The sequence below is a fragment of the Crocodylus porosus genome, unplaced genomic scaffold (assembly GCF_001723895.1).
Source record: "Crocodylus porosus isolate Cpor-Errol unplaced genomic scaffold, CroPor_comp1, whole genome shotgun sequence".
NCBI lineage: Eukaryota > Metazoa > Chordata > Crocodylia > Crocodylidae > Crocodylus > Crocodylus porosus.
This window is the reverse complement of record NW_017728950.1, coordinates 15,400,535-15,417,205: the sequence shown is the minus strand read 5'-3', so window position 1 is coordinate 15,417,205 and position 16,671 is coordinate 15,400,535. Positions and strand designations below refer to the sequence as shown.

General features: G+C 42.7%; 1 protein-coding gene across 2 annotated transcripts in view; it reads right to left on the bottom strand.

Moving 5' to 3' along the window:
• SNCAIP (synuclein alpha interacting protein) overlaps positions 1–16,671 on the bottom strand; it is a 72,558-nt gene that overhangs the window by 3,814 nt on the left and 52,073 nt on the right. Inside the window, exons 8-10 of one of the 2 annotated variants that reach the window (XM_019555030.1) lie at positions 7,919–8,011; positions 5,407–6,463; positions 2,992–3,062 (exon numbers count right to left, since the gene is read on the bottom strand). In XM_019555030.1, the coding sequence (XP_019410575.1) occupies positions 2,992–3,062; positions 5,407–6,463; positions 7,919–8,011 (1,221 nt within the window). The remainder of the gene's footprint in view (positions 1–2,991; positions 3,063–5,406; positions 6,464–7,918; positions 8,012–16,671) is intronic. The other variant, XM_019555031.1, reaches the window with a different exon arrangement.

Genomic DNA, 16,671 nt, shown 5'->3' with positions numbered 1-16,671 from the left:
TCCTGGCAGGGTGCAGGGTACTGTGGGTCAGGAGCAAGGGGCACCAGCAGGGCTGGGGGCTGAGGATCAGGAGTGAGGGGCACTGGCAGGTCTAGGGGAGCAGGGACTTAGGAGGGAGGGGCAGAAGCAGGCAACAGTCATAATACTGTTCTCTTCCCCCCCCACAGATGTCCTCTTTTTTGATACTGGAAATATGGTAACCCTAAAGAGCCTTTTACTGATAAGATGCATCAGTTCTCAATTTAATCTACTACAGATCTCAAATGACTTAAACTGTGAAAACTAAACACCTCATTGGCATCTAGGGTACAAATAATTGCTAACATTTGTTTGGATTTGTAATAATCAAAAACTAACCAGTCCTTTTAAAAAAGAAAGTCATTCTCTACAACTGGAATTTAATTTAGGCTATTCAGAAAACTATAGTGAATCTCATTTTAAAAAGGCACTGGAAATTTTAATAAATGTCTTGGCTATCAAATTATGGCCAATTTGGAAAAGTAAATAGCCAACAGAGCCCCTGACATAACTGAGTTTTTTAAACACATCAATAAATCAAGCAAACAAAACTACATCCCCAAAACATAAAACATAAGTGAAAAAAAGAAAAGAAAATGAAGACACAGGGCTGAATGGGAATGAGACTGATCTCAAATAATTATTTATCACATGCTAATAAAATCCCACATACAAAACAAGGGTACAAAGACTAGTACTCTGTCAAGAAAAATAAGCCATGGATCTAAAGACCTGCATAGGGTTACAACTGCAGAGATTACTACTCCCTTTTTCAGGAAGGTTTCTCTCTTTGAGAGCAGTTGTGTAATGCCTCAATCAGAATTACAGTCTTCCAAACCCTTCCAGGGGAAAAAGTGATACTCTTCCTAATGACTGGGAACATGAAAAATGATGATTCTTCTGCTGGCCCGCTGATTCTCACAGGCCATGCGCTTTGATGTGGTAGAGAAACAACAGACACATACTTACTCACTTTGAATGTTAAAAAATCATGAGAGACTAAAACGTATTACAAGGTTATCGTAAAAAACTGAAAAAGCCTTAAAAACATACTACTTTCTGGCCTACTTTTTGATTTCTGACTTTTGGAAGAATCTCCCCTGTTTTAGAATTTGTTTCAGGAAATTCCTTCATCCTGTAAGGAATAAGGCATGTTCACATCAACAAAGGAGTCTGCTGTTTTCACTCCTGGATAGTAGGGGAATGCTTCCCAAAGCATGAGCCACACATCCCTCCTCTGTACTCTGATCTCTGCAGCTTCATCCTGAAAGCAGGCACTACCTCTTGCCTCCCTTTTTCCATGGCTGCTGAGAACTTTTCCCTTCAATTCACACTAGGTGGCATGGACCCCTGCTCAACTCCTTTCCTCTCCCTGCATGTTCCCATAGCCAGTTCTACAGCAGTGCACTCAGATCAGGGTTGGTTCCCTGTAGGCAGGAGATTGGGTGAGACGCACATGGCCTTGGGATAATTTTTTCCTTCTCACCCATGCCATTCCTTCTTTGATTCTCTTCCTTCTATACAGAGCTGGGCATGGGAACAAACTGCCCCAACACTTGCTTCTTCATTCTCCATCTCTTCTGGGGACAAAGCAGCACAAATAAGGGAGAAAATTTCATCTGTGCAGCACAGTAAGCAGAGAAAAGTCTTTACTGGGATGGCTAAACACTGCAGTCCAAAGTCTGCAGCTCAGTCTCCCAGTAGAGGCCTCTACTGATGGCAGCCAGGACTGGAGCATCAGTTACTGCTCCAGCAGAAAGCCTGTGCTGCCAGGAACTTCTCACGGGAGGCCAATTTTAATGCAGCGAGGTTGTGAGCTGGCAATCTTAAAAGATGGTTCTAGCTCAGGGACAACATTAAGGGCCTCATAACTCTCAAAAGTCCAGGAATCTTGGATGTTTGGCTGGAAAATGTCAACCGATTCTATGAGACATAGTTTCATACTTAATACATTTCTTACATTAGAATAGGTTGAAAGTAAAAGAGGGGAAAACTATATACAAAGTGTTGCAAATGTCTGGATTCTGATTTCATTGACAGTGATTTGAGATCAGAAGCAGATCCTAGTTTGAGCTATTAAAATGAAGTTTCTCATAAGTCAGAAGTACCCGGGCTATAAACAAATCTAGATACAAGCTCAATACTTTTTAGAAAGGGATGTTTTAAAATAATGTACACTCCTGATGTACTAAAAAAAGATATTTTAAACTTTTCAAATGTTCAGTCAATACCTTAAAGGAATCATGCTGGTTATGTTCATGTTCAATTAAGGACTTTAAATCCTGATGAAACCAAAAAAACTACTCAGAAAGTTGCTTGCAGTTGATCAAAAATGATGGGGCCATTTATAGAATATTTTCTTTTAAAACAAACATGTATCTTATCCAATGCTGCTTTTTCCTAGGTATGTTTATGGATCCTGAGGGACTGGTCTCTGTCTGCCTGACAATCCTAACAGAGTATACTTAAATAAGAAAGCTTAAACTCGTGGTCAAAATCATAAGACTTTGTTTTAACAAATTTAATTTCTTCTCAAGTCTGAGGCAGTGTGAGGAGAACACTATACTTTATGTTCAAAATATGACTGAAGGTTGATCTGCCCTTCTCATGAGAGGAAATTTAATTTCCATTCTCATCTGGTACTTGATTTTCATTCAACGGAGACTAAGGTCTATGCCAAACTGAGCTGAGCAAACTGCATGGTGGATTTACGAGCATGACTACTTTTAATGCATGCTTAGCACTGAAATCTCTCAGATGGTTCGCTTGTGACATTAGCAAAAAAAATCGACCACAAGTTTTTGTGTTTCTAGGAAACGAAGCATCAGCCCCATGCATTCCCTCCTCCCCCAAAACCCCATGCCACATTCATCATTTAATCTCAGGTGTGAATGATTTAACGAGCACATGCAATTAGGAAAAAACAAACAAACAACAGCAAAGCCAAACATGTCATTTTGCATCAGCACATACCAAGCATAGTTATAGAGGCGTTCTTCAATCAACGTGCTAGAAGAAAGATTGGTGTAACTGCAGTAATGCCCCTAGGGAAGTACAATACATAAATCAGTTGAAAACATGCAAAGAGCTTATCACATGCATAATATATACTGCCCTATTAAAAGGAAACATGCAATCAAAAGACTTCAGTAGGGTATTTTTAACAAGGAAAACTTTAAAAGAAGTTACTTTTGAAACCATATGCTTTCAAAGCCTACTACTTTGTCAAGGTAAAGAAAGTTCACTGCCTGTGTTGTGCATCTCTTGAATAGCTGTGGAACTCCAATATTTCCAAGTGAATTTCATATTTAACAAAGACAACATGTAAACAAAGCACCTTCACATTCAGCAAGCATTTTGTAGACCAGAGGCCAGATCCTATTCCACCTGGTAGGCAAATAAGTGACTTTAGGGGCCTAAGTACAAGTCTATTTCACCCTGCTTGAGGGCCTAGTCAGTGCAGAAGGTGGCTTGGTCCTTCTTTTCCTCACTGCTTTTTTATGACTCAGTCTTAAGGGTATGAGGATGATGTGTTACAGAAGCAGATCAGTTCTAAATGACTTGATCAGGAATCACACTTAAGCACCTGAGTCTGTGCAAATGCTTAATGGATGGAAAAGAATGTGGTCCTAAGTGTCATGCTGCATGCAATGACTGATAGGGTCAAAATTTCTTTTCAAATGGCTTAATCTTACTTAGTGAGCATGGCAAATCATTTATGAGCTCATGCTGTCAGAACATTTTTGATCCTCTTATCTCAGTGAAATACTGGAATCCATCCTTTTTGAAAGGGTTGGATTTTATGGTGTTAAAATTAATTCTGTGTTTAAACGGCAGCTCAACTAAACAAAATGTAAGACAGCTTAAGGCTCAGATTTGTGTCCCTTACTCCTGCTGAACAGTTCTAAGCAAACTTTATTGTGTGGTCCCCTCTTTGGTCCTTTTTGTATACTTTCATTTAATATTTTGGCATGACATGCTCTATAGATACTGAAGTCAAATGTAATGTCACCCACAAGATGCTCTTTCCACTCTTCCCCCTTTTTAATATCTGAATGTACTTTTTCCTCCCACCTTGTCTTGTTTGTTCTGAATGAGATTTTTATATGGCTGATAATTCCTCCCTCTTTTCTCCCTTCATCCTTGCCCCCCTTTATGTTTTATATTAGTTTTTTTTCTAACTTTCAATTTCATCTTTTTCTGGTCATCCTATTAATCCTTCCTTCTCACATGTCACTTATCCCTCACACTCAGATTATTAGCCATGACACCCCTCATATTTTCAGTTCTCCGCCCCTTTAGACATGATCCTTCCCATACATACACACTGCACTCGCATTCTTTGCCTTGGTGCATCCCTTTCATGTTCTCTCTACTTAAAGGAAGACATTTCATTTGGGGGATGGGGTTCTTATCCCTTTTTCAAACATGGGAGTACTTCACTTGAGCAGAAGCAACCAAGATAGGATGCTTATCTTGCTGGGATCCTATGACCCCAGCTGACTTCCTGCCCTTTGGGCAGGGGGCTGGACTTGATGATCTCCCAAGGTCCCTTCCAGCCCTAATGTCTATGAAATCTATGAAATCTTTTCCCTGTGTCTTACAGAAAATACATTTAGTTGCGTCTCAATGATGTGTGCAACGATCACAGTCCACTCTGCCATGAATACTCTCAGATGATAGGTATCAGTTAGGTGCTCTTCTTGGAGAGCAGGATATGTAAGAGGAAGAAACCTGAAGCTGAGAAGGGTTTAGGAAAGGCCTTATGCAACGCATGGGACAGTACCAGAGCCCAGAGTGATGTAGGGAAGAGCAATGCGGCCAGCAGGTGATGTTGATCTTATTTTTTCCTGATTTATTTTTTGCCACTCACTCAATCCTGGCAGTCATGGCTTTAGTCCAGGGCTGGCCTGAATTTATTTACTCCTTAGAAATCCAAAGGAATTCAAATTTATGTTCTCATTCTATGAGCTGGCATTCATAATATTGATAAAAAATCCTCTTGGGCAAAATTTACCCCTGTGCAGAAGGCTTGGCACAGAGCCAGTGCATCACTAAAGGCAGTGGAGGACTTACAGGATGCAACTTTATGCATGGGGTACATTTTACCCTCCTCAATTCCTTCTCCACCTAAAATGCCCTTAATAATGAAAGTGAAATATGATCTGCATTCTGCAGTTTTTTTTTACCAGACCAGCACAGAGTATTGTGCATGAGGGTATGAGTGATTGAGTATGTGTGTGTGCCTGTATGAGCACTGTGGAGGAGAGGGAAGAAGAGGTTGTCATCTTAACCAGAAACAATATTGTTCATTACACAGAAAGGGGCAGGGGGAGGGAAGATTCCCTGGTTTCTCCCCACCACTCCCACACCCATCAAAACACTCACTGTCTTATTTTTTCCTTTAATAGGAGTGGTCGGATTCCCTTTGCTTTCTGCAGCCTTTCTTCCTAATGAGGTAAATGGCAATGTTGATGAGGTTTTGATCAGATTTGCTGTTTGACAGTTGTTGTTGTTGTTTTGGTTGCCACTCAGAGTCTCCATTATGGATCTAAATGTTCCAAATGGCCTTTTCAGCTGGTCCCCAGCTTCAGTGCTGAGTGGGGCCCTTTGGACTGATTTGCCCCGGTCTTTATCTTTTTCCTCATTCAGTTCAATCTCTGTTTGCTCCACCTGTGCCACAGGCTCCTCAAAGGTTACTCTCAGTTTTAAATTTTGGGAGGTTCTGCGCTTTGAAGAAGGGGACTTGAGGGCACTCTTAGGACTTGTAGCAACCTTCTGAACAGTGGCACTGTCAGAGTTGGACTGACAGGTATCTCCAGAAACCTGGCTCTGAGATATGGTACCAGACTGATACTGAGACTCATTATCTGGATCACTGCTTTCTGAAGTAGGAGATGGACTATGGCCATCCACGGACTTGGAAGCTCTAATGCCAAAGGGAAACCGGCGCCCTGCTGCTGTAGTGTGTTTCTTAATCATCAGGTGCAAGCTCTCTGCGCTTTCAACACTTTCGACAATGGGTTGCGGCCTTGGTTTGTCAGTTCTTTTCACAGGAATGTTCTTCTGGTCCTCAGAATTATTTGAGTCTGTATCAGACTCACTCAGGGATCTCTGCATAAGCTGCCTCAGTCTGGCTAACTTCAGCTCCCTTTTCTCTGGCAGAATTTTCTTTATGTTCTTGGAGGAAGCATGAGCATCCTGAAATTCCAACGACAGCTTTTCCTGCATACAGACATTCTCAGAGATTTCCTTCCCCAACAACTGGCGCAGGATTTTATCTGAATCCTCATCTTTCATCTTGGACCGAGCGCGGTTGGCAGTTCCCACGCTGCCAAAAATCTGAATCCCGTCTTGGGTGTTCAATTTACTTTTCGATACAGACAAGTCATCTGAATCAGATGGTTTCCACTGGGGTTTGCCAGAAGCAGGAGATGATGGTGAACTTGAACACACACACACAAAAAAAGAGAGATTTTCAATACCACAGTCAAGTTTATGCAGATATCAAATCCAACACTACCATTTCTACTGTGTAAGTCTGTCTCAGAATATTCCTATTTTTCTTGATCTTTGCTTATGTGGAAGCCATTATAGAGCTAATGGAACAACTACATAACTACAGATATAACACTATTTCCATTCTAAACTAGGATTTGATGCCTTAAGTTTCTAGCTTTTAGGGGAAAAAACCCCAAAATTCTTTAAGATAAAATTCTGAATAGCTATTTAAAAACAAGAGTTTTGGATAAAAATTTGAAGGAAAAAAAGCTTCCTTGAAGTTATGGGACTTATCCGTTTTTTGAAAAAGAGAAAAAACCTGCACTCTTGCTAACTATTTTGATCCACATTAGAAAAATACAGCCTTGTACTGGGTTTCTACACAGAGGTGAATCTTACAAATGTTAGACCTAACCCAGTATTAAAAGCAAGCAGAGTAATATTTAATACTAAAAACCAAGAGCTGTTTATACACAAAATCCTTTTCGATTTAGAATGCTAAAAGGGTGCAAATAATTATATGCTAATTTATTTTACTACCATTAGGATAACAAATTAATCAGCCCCCCAGCCAAGTGCTAGGAAGCGAAGAAATACCAATATAAAGTATTTTTTTGTCAAGGACTTATGTTACAGAGACCCTTTCATTCCTCAGGACAGCAGCCAGAACATTTTGCCTTTTTTTTCAGTACAAACTGACAGACCCTGCCTTTACCCATGGATGAGGGCAATGGGACAAAATTAAGTTCAGTTTGAACCAGTGTAAAAGAGAAATGAAATTCACATTTATCTACCAACGGTTATCCCAATTACTTCATAGCTCTGATAAGGTACTAAATGTATGTACTATTAATCACTAACCATTAATTACTATTAACGAATTAACCACTGCACCTTGATAAATGTTCATCTGGAAATATGTATATTACAGAGTAATAATACTGAAGCACCCTCGTGTCCCAGCTGGCCCCCCCACAGAACTGAGCAGGCTGAAGGGAGCGGCCCTGAGTTGGTAGACTAACCCCTAGATCCCCTGTCAGCCAGGAATTCTCCAGCTCAGCTCAACGTGCTGTGATCCTGGGAGCACATTAAAATGGCACACCTAGAAGCAATAAACTCTAGAGCAATAAGCCCCGCAGTTTATTGCTTCGCATTAAGTGCACATGTAGATGCACCCAGAATGTCCAATATTTACATATCATTTTAATCTGTCTGTTTAAAAGATGCAAACTGCAAATAAGTAGTAAAAAGAAATGTATTCATTTCTGACAGATGATGCTTTACACGATTTCCAATGTGCAAATGATTAGATCATTACATAGTCCATGACCTGTCCTGATAACAGTTATACCATGTAAAGATTCCAACTTAAACTATTGCAAAATTCCACTCTTATTACCTTGGGGATGTTGGTAGTGATATGCTCTCTGTTCTCTGGGCCTCTAGAAGCTGCTGGAGTTGGTTCTGTAATGTCACACGTTCTACCGTTTGCCTGGAAGGAAATATTAAACAGTTTAATTCATTTTTTAAAAGCTGACAGCTCTACTTTACTCTGAGATAAATGATACAACTTATGCAACATAACACTTGGTTCACCTATAATTTCATTTTCAAATATAGACTATACATACATTAGGAGGGTCTGTTGGAGGGTCATACAAGGAGGGTCTGTTGTCTTGTAAATTCCTCTCTGTCACTGGGAAACCTGTGATCACTATATAAGAGCACTTCTAAGAGCTGCTCCCTTGTGGGACAGGCAGCAGTGTCTCTCTTTGTTTCTCTTCTCTGCCTTCTCACTCGGTCCCTTTTCCTCCAGAACTCAGCTGAAGCTACAGTTCACCAAGAGCCCAGACACTCAGCTGAGGACCCAGGCATGAGCTACTGCTATGTCTGGTGAGCATCAGTATCCATGTCAGCAGCTCCTACCTGGGTCCACAGCTAACCACTGGGGATCCTGGCAAACTGCAGTTTTGGCCATGCTGTGGAAGGAGAAAGAGAGAGCGAGAGCGTGAGCAGAGGGGAACGAGCGAGCAACAAAGAAAAAGAGCAAGAGAGACGAAAGATGAATGTGGCCTTCAACAAGTCCCCAAAACTCATTAAGCAGCCCTCCAGCTGAAATGACTGCCCACCCCTGATTTAGTCATACACCTCTGGAAACATTTTTCTACTTTGTTTAGAGAACGAGTTCTCTAAAACGGAATTGTGAAGAAGTCTGACCAACCAAAGTCTTTACTAGTAACTTCTTAAGAGACCTAAGAATATATGTACAGCCCCAGACATAAGTTTGATTCAAGCAGCTTTTGCTTAGATCCAGATAAAGCACTGCACGAGGAGGCTTACAGTCCCTGCAGACATCACATAAATCAAAGACCGTGGGCTAAAGCGTACAAGTTAAGAAGCTGGAGTTGGTATTCTCATTTTCTCCCTTTCTTTTGAAATTACTGGAGCCCTATGACATATCCTTAAGAAGTGTACAAGTTTGAGGATAGGTCCAGGCATATATCTGAAGCAGTAAAAATGTCCAAAAAACATTGCAGTACCACAAAAATACAGTGTGAAATGTGTGTACATCTATTCAAGTGCCTGGACATCCAGACAGCTGCAGAACATGTACCAGCAGGTCCTGTAAATGCTGTACTCCTATTGGCAGTCAAGGCCTGCCACCACTCCTTCAAAAAGCTTGCTCAGCTCCTGTGTGGGATGGTGTACAGTGCCATATTTGGCCACACAGACATGACTGAGACCTGGGTCATGTGGTCTCCCATTCACCAACCAATTTGGCATAGGCAAATCCACAATGGGAGAGGCAGTGTGGGAGATGTTCTTGGCTATCTGTGATGATCCATGGCTATCAGTGCTAGCACTGTGATTCACCTACCACATCAATCCTCAAGAAGTTGGCAGTGTGGGGAGGGTCCTAATGCTCCTTCCACTTTGGGGGAGGGAGGAAAGGGGGCTGTAGAGTCTCCCCTTCACCCCTGTAATAGCCGCTGCATATTAAAGCAGTCAGTCAGTCAACTAAGCACACACAGATCTCTTGGCTGCAGCTCCTGTAGGGCTCTGACACTCCCTTTGCTTCAGGGGAGATGCTGAAGTCTCCCTTTCACCCAAACCGTATTATTTATTTACCACTTGCAAAAACTGAAAGCTGGCTTCTTTGAAGTACCCAGATGCAAGCTCAACCACCCATGAGTTCCTGCTCTGTCCCTTCTTTGGCTTGTAAATAAGGTTGGGGATGCTGATTTGATGGGAATAGATAGGGGATGCACTTTTTGCATGGCAGAAGGTATCTAGAAGGTGGATTCCTACCATGTTCTTTGAGCAAGAACAATTTTATCCTGTTCACAAAGAAAGAAGGGCTGTGCAGGAAGCCCATGTGGCAACCTTTCAGCCTGGCTCTGCCTCCCTGGGGCAATAGTTTGGTGCGACAGACGTATTTCCTGAAGCCAGTGGATGTAGGCATGAGGAGCAAAGCCTCCAGGAAGGCTGGAGGATCCAGCCATGCTCTGTGGAGTTACAGATCACTATACACGTAATACACACGGCACTGGAAATTGTCAATCTGCCAACAAGCTGCTGCTGGAAAGTGCATTTCATTGTAGAGCTGCCATCTTTCCCCACAACAAATCACTTGAACAGTGGTATGCTTGATTTCTGCAGCACTAAAAGGACAAATTTCTAAGTACAAATGTAGCCCCCGGCCATAGCCTGAACTATACCAATTCAAAGGAACCACAAGAACACTGAATAACCTGCTGTAAAGGAATTAAAAAGTATATTATACAAGGCTTTGATTTGCCAACCCTGAGAAGAGTGTTGGGAAGAACATTGCATGGAAGCTTTTGTGGTTGCTGGAATCAGGGCCACACCGCCCTGGTTGAGGTTAAGATAGCACAGGGCATCTCAGCTTATGCCAATTTAGGAGCAGGCCTAGCAGAAGTCTGCTCAGCTATGTCCTTTTCTCATTTTCTGTTTATGCTGGGGAATAGGGAGCAGGCAGATGGCTCAGGAATCAGTGAATCTCTCCCACCTTTAGTGGGAATATTTTTGCTGCTTATGTGAACATTTCCACAGGCTCCTCCTGGTTATTATTATGTGGCATAATATATCCTTAAGATGACTGCAGAAGCTGGCTATACATTTCCTGGGATGGAACCTTTGATTTCTCTTTCTATTGATAAACACTGGACACAGGCTAAATTAGGGTACCATCTCGACTAAAAAAAACCATTTGAGGATCTATTTAGACTAGCGCAAACAAGCTTTAAATACAAGAAGGCTGAAGATGGGGCATTGTAAAGGTCTTATTTGCTTGGAATGCAATCAGTTTGATTTACTCCCCAGACCTTCAAGCATTAGTACTTGTACATTATTTTAAGTGGAGCTTGTGTCAGAAAAATATAAAAATAGTGCCATTTTATCTGCTTTTTGTTTCCAGTCTTATCTATTTCCTTCAATGAAAAAACAGTGTTTTTAGTACTTTTTAATCTTGTTTGTCCTATAGAACTAATTTAGCTCTGTGACAGTGAACTGGACTCTTTCCTAGCTCACATACCATTAACAGCACTGTTAACTAAGTTCCAAACGCAGGCTATTTTTATAGTTGGCAGTGTCAGAGTCAGAGAGTATCCAGATGACTTTTCAGATCCCCACTTGTCTTTGCATGGCTGACAGAAAATAAATGTTTTTACTTGTAAAATACCAAAGTGAATCTGGAAAGCACTGAAGCAGCAATAAAGGCAGGATCCCAACATGCCACTGTTCAGTCACTTTTCTGAGCATAACAGCACTTTATATAGATCTGCTCTTTAATTTTTCCCTCTTCCTTCCCTTCGCCTACACATTTCCTTTTACTATTTTAAAATCACTCCTACCATCTGTCAACATTGGCTTATGCTGTAAACTCCCAAGACACTATGCTTTGCAGGATCAGGAAAATTATTTTCATTGTGAGATTATTTTCTGATACAGCATATCTATTTCACTTGCCTTACATCCTTTCTTCAACTTCCATTTCATGAACTAAAATACATATAGGGTACATTAATTGAAATTTTAAGCCCATTACCCAGTCTTAACTAAAACCTCCTATACTTAAACATTTATTGAAATGTTTGCCTCACTAATCCACCTCTTTTTACAGTCTTTGCAACTTCACTATTTTTTAAAATTACCACGTGAAAATTATTTGTTTTAGTTATACATTATGCTAAAGTTCTCTCTGTTCCCAGAGTTCGTTGATTTCATTATGTGAAGAACAAGCTTCTATGCAGACACACACACATTCCATCAAAACAACCCATGCATATGTATGTACGTGTGTTTCATATACACATATATACACACACATATACACACACACACACATACATTTTAGAAAGAATGTTTATAGTGAAATCCTCAACAAAATCCTGCAGAGAAATTCCTAAGATAATAATGAAATAGTGATCAAACCAGGAGGAACCACAGTCATTTTCAATTGTGAGGACTACATCAGCAAGGCTAACAGACAACTGTCTTATTCTACCGCTATATTTTCTTGTGTATTTTACATACCTTTTTCCCAGAAAATCAGCCCTGCATGTCTTAAGCTGATTTTTCTGCCCAGAATAGAAGTACCCGGCTTTGATTCCTGCTCCAAAACCAGCTGTCTGGCGTGGCATTTCTATTCAGGCAGCTGAGGCAATCAATTGACTTAATGGCTCATTGTTGTTTACTGCACAGGTGTTAATAGTACTGAAGTTCCACTAATCAAGACAAGCTTTCTTCTGACAATTTTGCTGTTTGCCACTTCTGGTTTCTCTCCTCCTATTTCACAGCTTTGCAGACTTTTTTGCTCCTTTCAAAGTCACAGATCTACTCTATGAAGACTAGTTTTCAGCAGCAGCTAGGGCTTCAGTATTTGGTTAAGCAGGAAAGGGAACGTGAGAGAGCTGAAGGCTAGGCTCTGTCCTTGTTCTATGCAGTTATAACTCTGGAAAAATCTTTTTTTCTTCTTTCTGCCTTTCCTAATACACGGTGCTTGGGTCATGTGGTATGTGAGAAAACATGGTGTAAGGAACTCCAGAATGACCCCATACCAGTAATAACTGTGAACTTAAAAGATATCATCAAAACCTTTCTCCACTAACTTCAAGGGAATCACAGACTAATTCCCCACTCCAGGAATACTTTACATGCACCCTAAGATAAGGAAACAAGGAAATCCTGGCACCCCCATCTTAATCAACTGAGGTTCCATCCCTGAAAAACTATCAGGATTCATAGAAACCACCTCAACCTACTACATACTCAAAGAGCACCTTTTTACAAGACGACAAACTTTCTCAACAATAACTGGAACATTAACAACTTCCTTGAGAAGGCCACGCTTTTCAATCATGGATGTCACCACCCTATATACCAACATCCTTCAGCACATGCAATATACTTAGTATACTAGAATATATACTAGTATACAAGACTGATATATAAACTATATACCAGTAACTACCCAATATACTAATATTACGCTTGCCTAAAATACTTGGATATGGACTATACTCAGATTTACAATCACAACCTATTGCACAATTCATCCATTTTATGCTCACCCACAAATTTTACTTTCAACCAACATTTCCTCCAAATCATGGGCACAGCTCTGGGCACTAAGATGGCCCTGCAATATCCCAATTTCTTCATAATCCACCTAGAAGAGAGGATTTTAGAAATCTGTACCACTGAATCTGCACTATACCTGCATTACATAGATGACATTTTCATTATCTGGACAGAACATCTACACTTGCTTACTGATTTTACTGCTGCTTCAACAACTACTACTCGTTTATTAAATTCTCACTGCATTACTCTTACACCAAAACCCATTTTATAGATCCTATGATCCATATGCAAAATGGAAACCCATGAACAAGTAAATACAAAAAAAGACTACAATACTTAACTCCACAAAACTAGTAATTATCCAAAACACTGTAACAGGGCCTGGCTCTGTTACTGTGGGTGTGGAGGAGCCCAAACAGCCCCATACCCTGGAAACATACCCCACCCCCAGACCTGGAGGGACTCACCAGAGGCTGAGGATCCAGGTCTGGGAACGTGGCAAGCCTCCCAGCAAGGAAGCTCACCAAGGTGTGGGAAATGAAGAGGAGTGGCCCATGTGAACCAGTAAGGGTGGGGCAATAAAAGACATTGGAATTAGCCTCTGGGCAGTTGCAGCATAGCACAGAATGCGACCGCTCTGAGCCTGGTGTCAGCAAGGTCAGGCAGTGTCAGGATGGGCTGTGAGCAAGGCTTTGTTCAAAACCTCTGAAAGATAAGAGGCAATGGGGGAGCGAACTCCAGAGAAAGCCCAGAAAGCCAGAGAAGTGAAGCCAGCAATAAGTCCCTTAGCTCTCTAAGTGGCAGTTTATTTGTTGAACTTTGTTTGTTTTTTGTATTTCTTACAAGCCCAGGGAGCCTCGTGGGCTATAGACTAACTAAGCTGCAGCAGAAGCAAGGATCCTGAACAGTAGGTCCTTAGCTAAAGCCATCAGTGAAAGTAAAAGTGGTCATCTCAGGGAGTGTGACCAAACATGCCTCGCTCTGCTCTGCCCCAAACCTACCTGTAACAGCATACACACACCAAGAAAGGTATAATCTACCCCAAGGGTGGGCAAAATATGGCCTGCAGGTCAGATTCAGCCCACAAGGCTATCCTATCTGGCCTGCAGGGCCCCTAAAAAGTTTAGAAAATAAATATTTATCTGTCTTTGGTTTCTGTCAAAAAGGACAGAAACCAGGAGCAGTAGGACCCAGGAGAAGCCCATTGGGCTCCTACAAGAGCACCGCCTGCCTAGCCTCACCCCCCAGCCAGAAGCCCCAGCAGGGACCATGCGATGACTCTGGCACTGGAACCTCAGGTAAAGGTGGGGGCAGGGAAGAAGCCCAGGTAAAAGCACCCCTTGCCTGCCCCATGGCCGGCACTCCCTGCTGCCACCACTCGCAGCCTGCACGGGGCTGTCCTGAGCAGGCACAGGCAGCCCCAGGTAGGCTGTGTGCAGCTGCAGCATGGGGCGCTGGCCATGGGATGGGCGAGGGGTCACTTTTCCCCGCTCCTGTGCTCAGCACCAGCTTGTAACCTGCCTCTGCTGTCAGCCTGGGCCATGCACCAGCTCTGGGCTTGCCTGTCAGGGCTGCACACAGTGGGAGCAGCTGCAGCCCCCCCACTTGCCATGCGCTGGCAGTGTTTGCTGCTGCTGTCTGCCTGGAGCTTATGCACTAGGCAGCCCAGGAGGTGGTGGTGGCAAACACTGGCCAGCATGGCAAGGAGGGGGGCCACAGCTGCTGCGGCTGTGCCAGCCTGGAGCTGGTGTGGGGCCCAGGCTGGCAGCAGGGGCAGGTTACAAGCTGGTGCTGATTGTGGGGTGGGGAAAGCAACCCCTCGCTTGCCCTGTGGCCAGCACCCTGCACTGCAGCCACTTGCAGCCCACCTGGGGCTGCCTGTGCCTCCCAGGACAGCCCTGCACAGGCTACAAGTGGGTGCAGCAGGGAGCGTATGGGGCGGGCGAGGGGCTGCTTTTCCCCACACTCAGCACCAGCTACTTCCCTGCTGGCGAGCAGGGGGTCAGGACTGAACGCTGCCCTCTGCTTGTACTGTGGGGCTGGGGACACTGGGAGTGAGCAGGAGTGTGGGGCCCACATTGATGTCCAGGGGCCAGCACTACCAGGGCCCAGAGCAGGGCAGCAGGGGTTCTATGGAGCCAGGCCAGCTCCCCCCTCTCCCCACTGGTGCAGCTCAGCCTGGCTTCACGGACGTCTACCAGCCCGCGCCCTGCTCTGGGCCCCACCGGCTCTGGCCCTGGGACATTGATCCCAAGATGGTGACCAGGGGGCAGGGCACCTGTCAAGGGGCAGGGCTACTCATGCAGCCCTCGACAGCTTGCCAAAACTGGGTAAGCAGCCCTTTGCCTGAAATAACTGCCTGCCCCTGATCTACACCCAGGCCCTCTGATATCACTATATCTGCTCTGAAGAGAACACTTTCAAGTCCCACATGTAACCAAGCTAAAAACTGCTATTACCTAGCAAGAGTACTCCAGCAGAGAAACGGACCACACTTTTTAATGACCTACACAAATGTCCCACATAATACAATGCATAAGGAAAACCTCTGCCAGTCTCACAGTCCTTGTTTTACATACCATCCCACACTGTAATCTATAAGAAAGATAATCAGACAATTACAGCATATAACTGAAGAGGACTACATCTTGAGAGAAATATTCTCTACCATCTAACCTGGCTTTCAGCTAAACTTCCCATCTCACCCATTTCATCACTCCCTGTCGATCAACAAATGCCAAATGGAACAAGACTCTGCCTAGACAACAAATGCAAAGCCTGCCAACACACCTCTACCATTACCACAATCAACCCACCACACAACGAAAGTATCCATGTATCCTACAAGTCTACTGCAGAATATGATCCTTCTCATCCACTGTACCAAACTCTTCCATAGAAATAATGAGAGTGAAGCCAAACAACTACTATACTCCAGAATAAATTCAGTCAGAAAAATGATAAAGGACAGAAATACCCAATCACCAGTGAGAAAATATTTTACATGGAATAACAGTTTCATCTCTGACCTCATAGTCCTTGTACTCAAGAGAAACACAGACAGTATTTTCAGAAGATGGGTTTGGGAACAAAAATGTATAACTTTACTGGGCTTTAAAAACCATGAATTAAACAAAGAACAATGGTTTTAGGGCTCATTATAGTTTACATGCTCCTTCTACTAACCTCTCTCTATTTCCCTTCTGAATAGTCTGATTCTTTGACATAAGGTTATTTATTTCAACAGTCTAAGCCTGTAGTTATTTCCCCTCAGCGCTCTTTGCTTCACATATTTACTGCCCTGTCTTCCCTTCTTTAACTGACTGGTTTCATTTGTATCTTCTTCTTCCCCCCTTGCTTGCCCTGCTCATTTATATAGTGGAGTTAATCACAAATCATTGTTTATCAATACTGTAGAAGGGTTGGAATGTTTTCGTAGCCAAGATAATTCAAGAGAGATGTAAGAAGCAAGACTGTTTAATATCATAGACATTAGATTTCATAGACATTAGGGCTGGAAGGGACCTCGGGAGATCATCAAGTCCA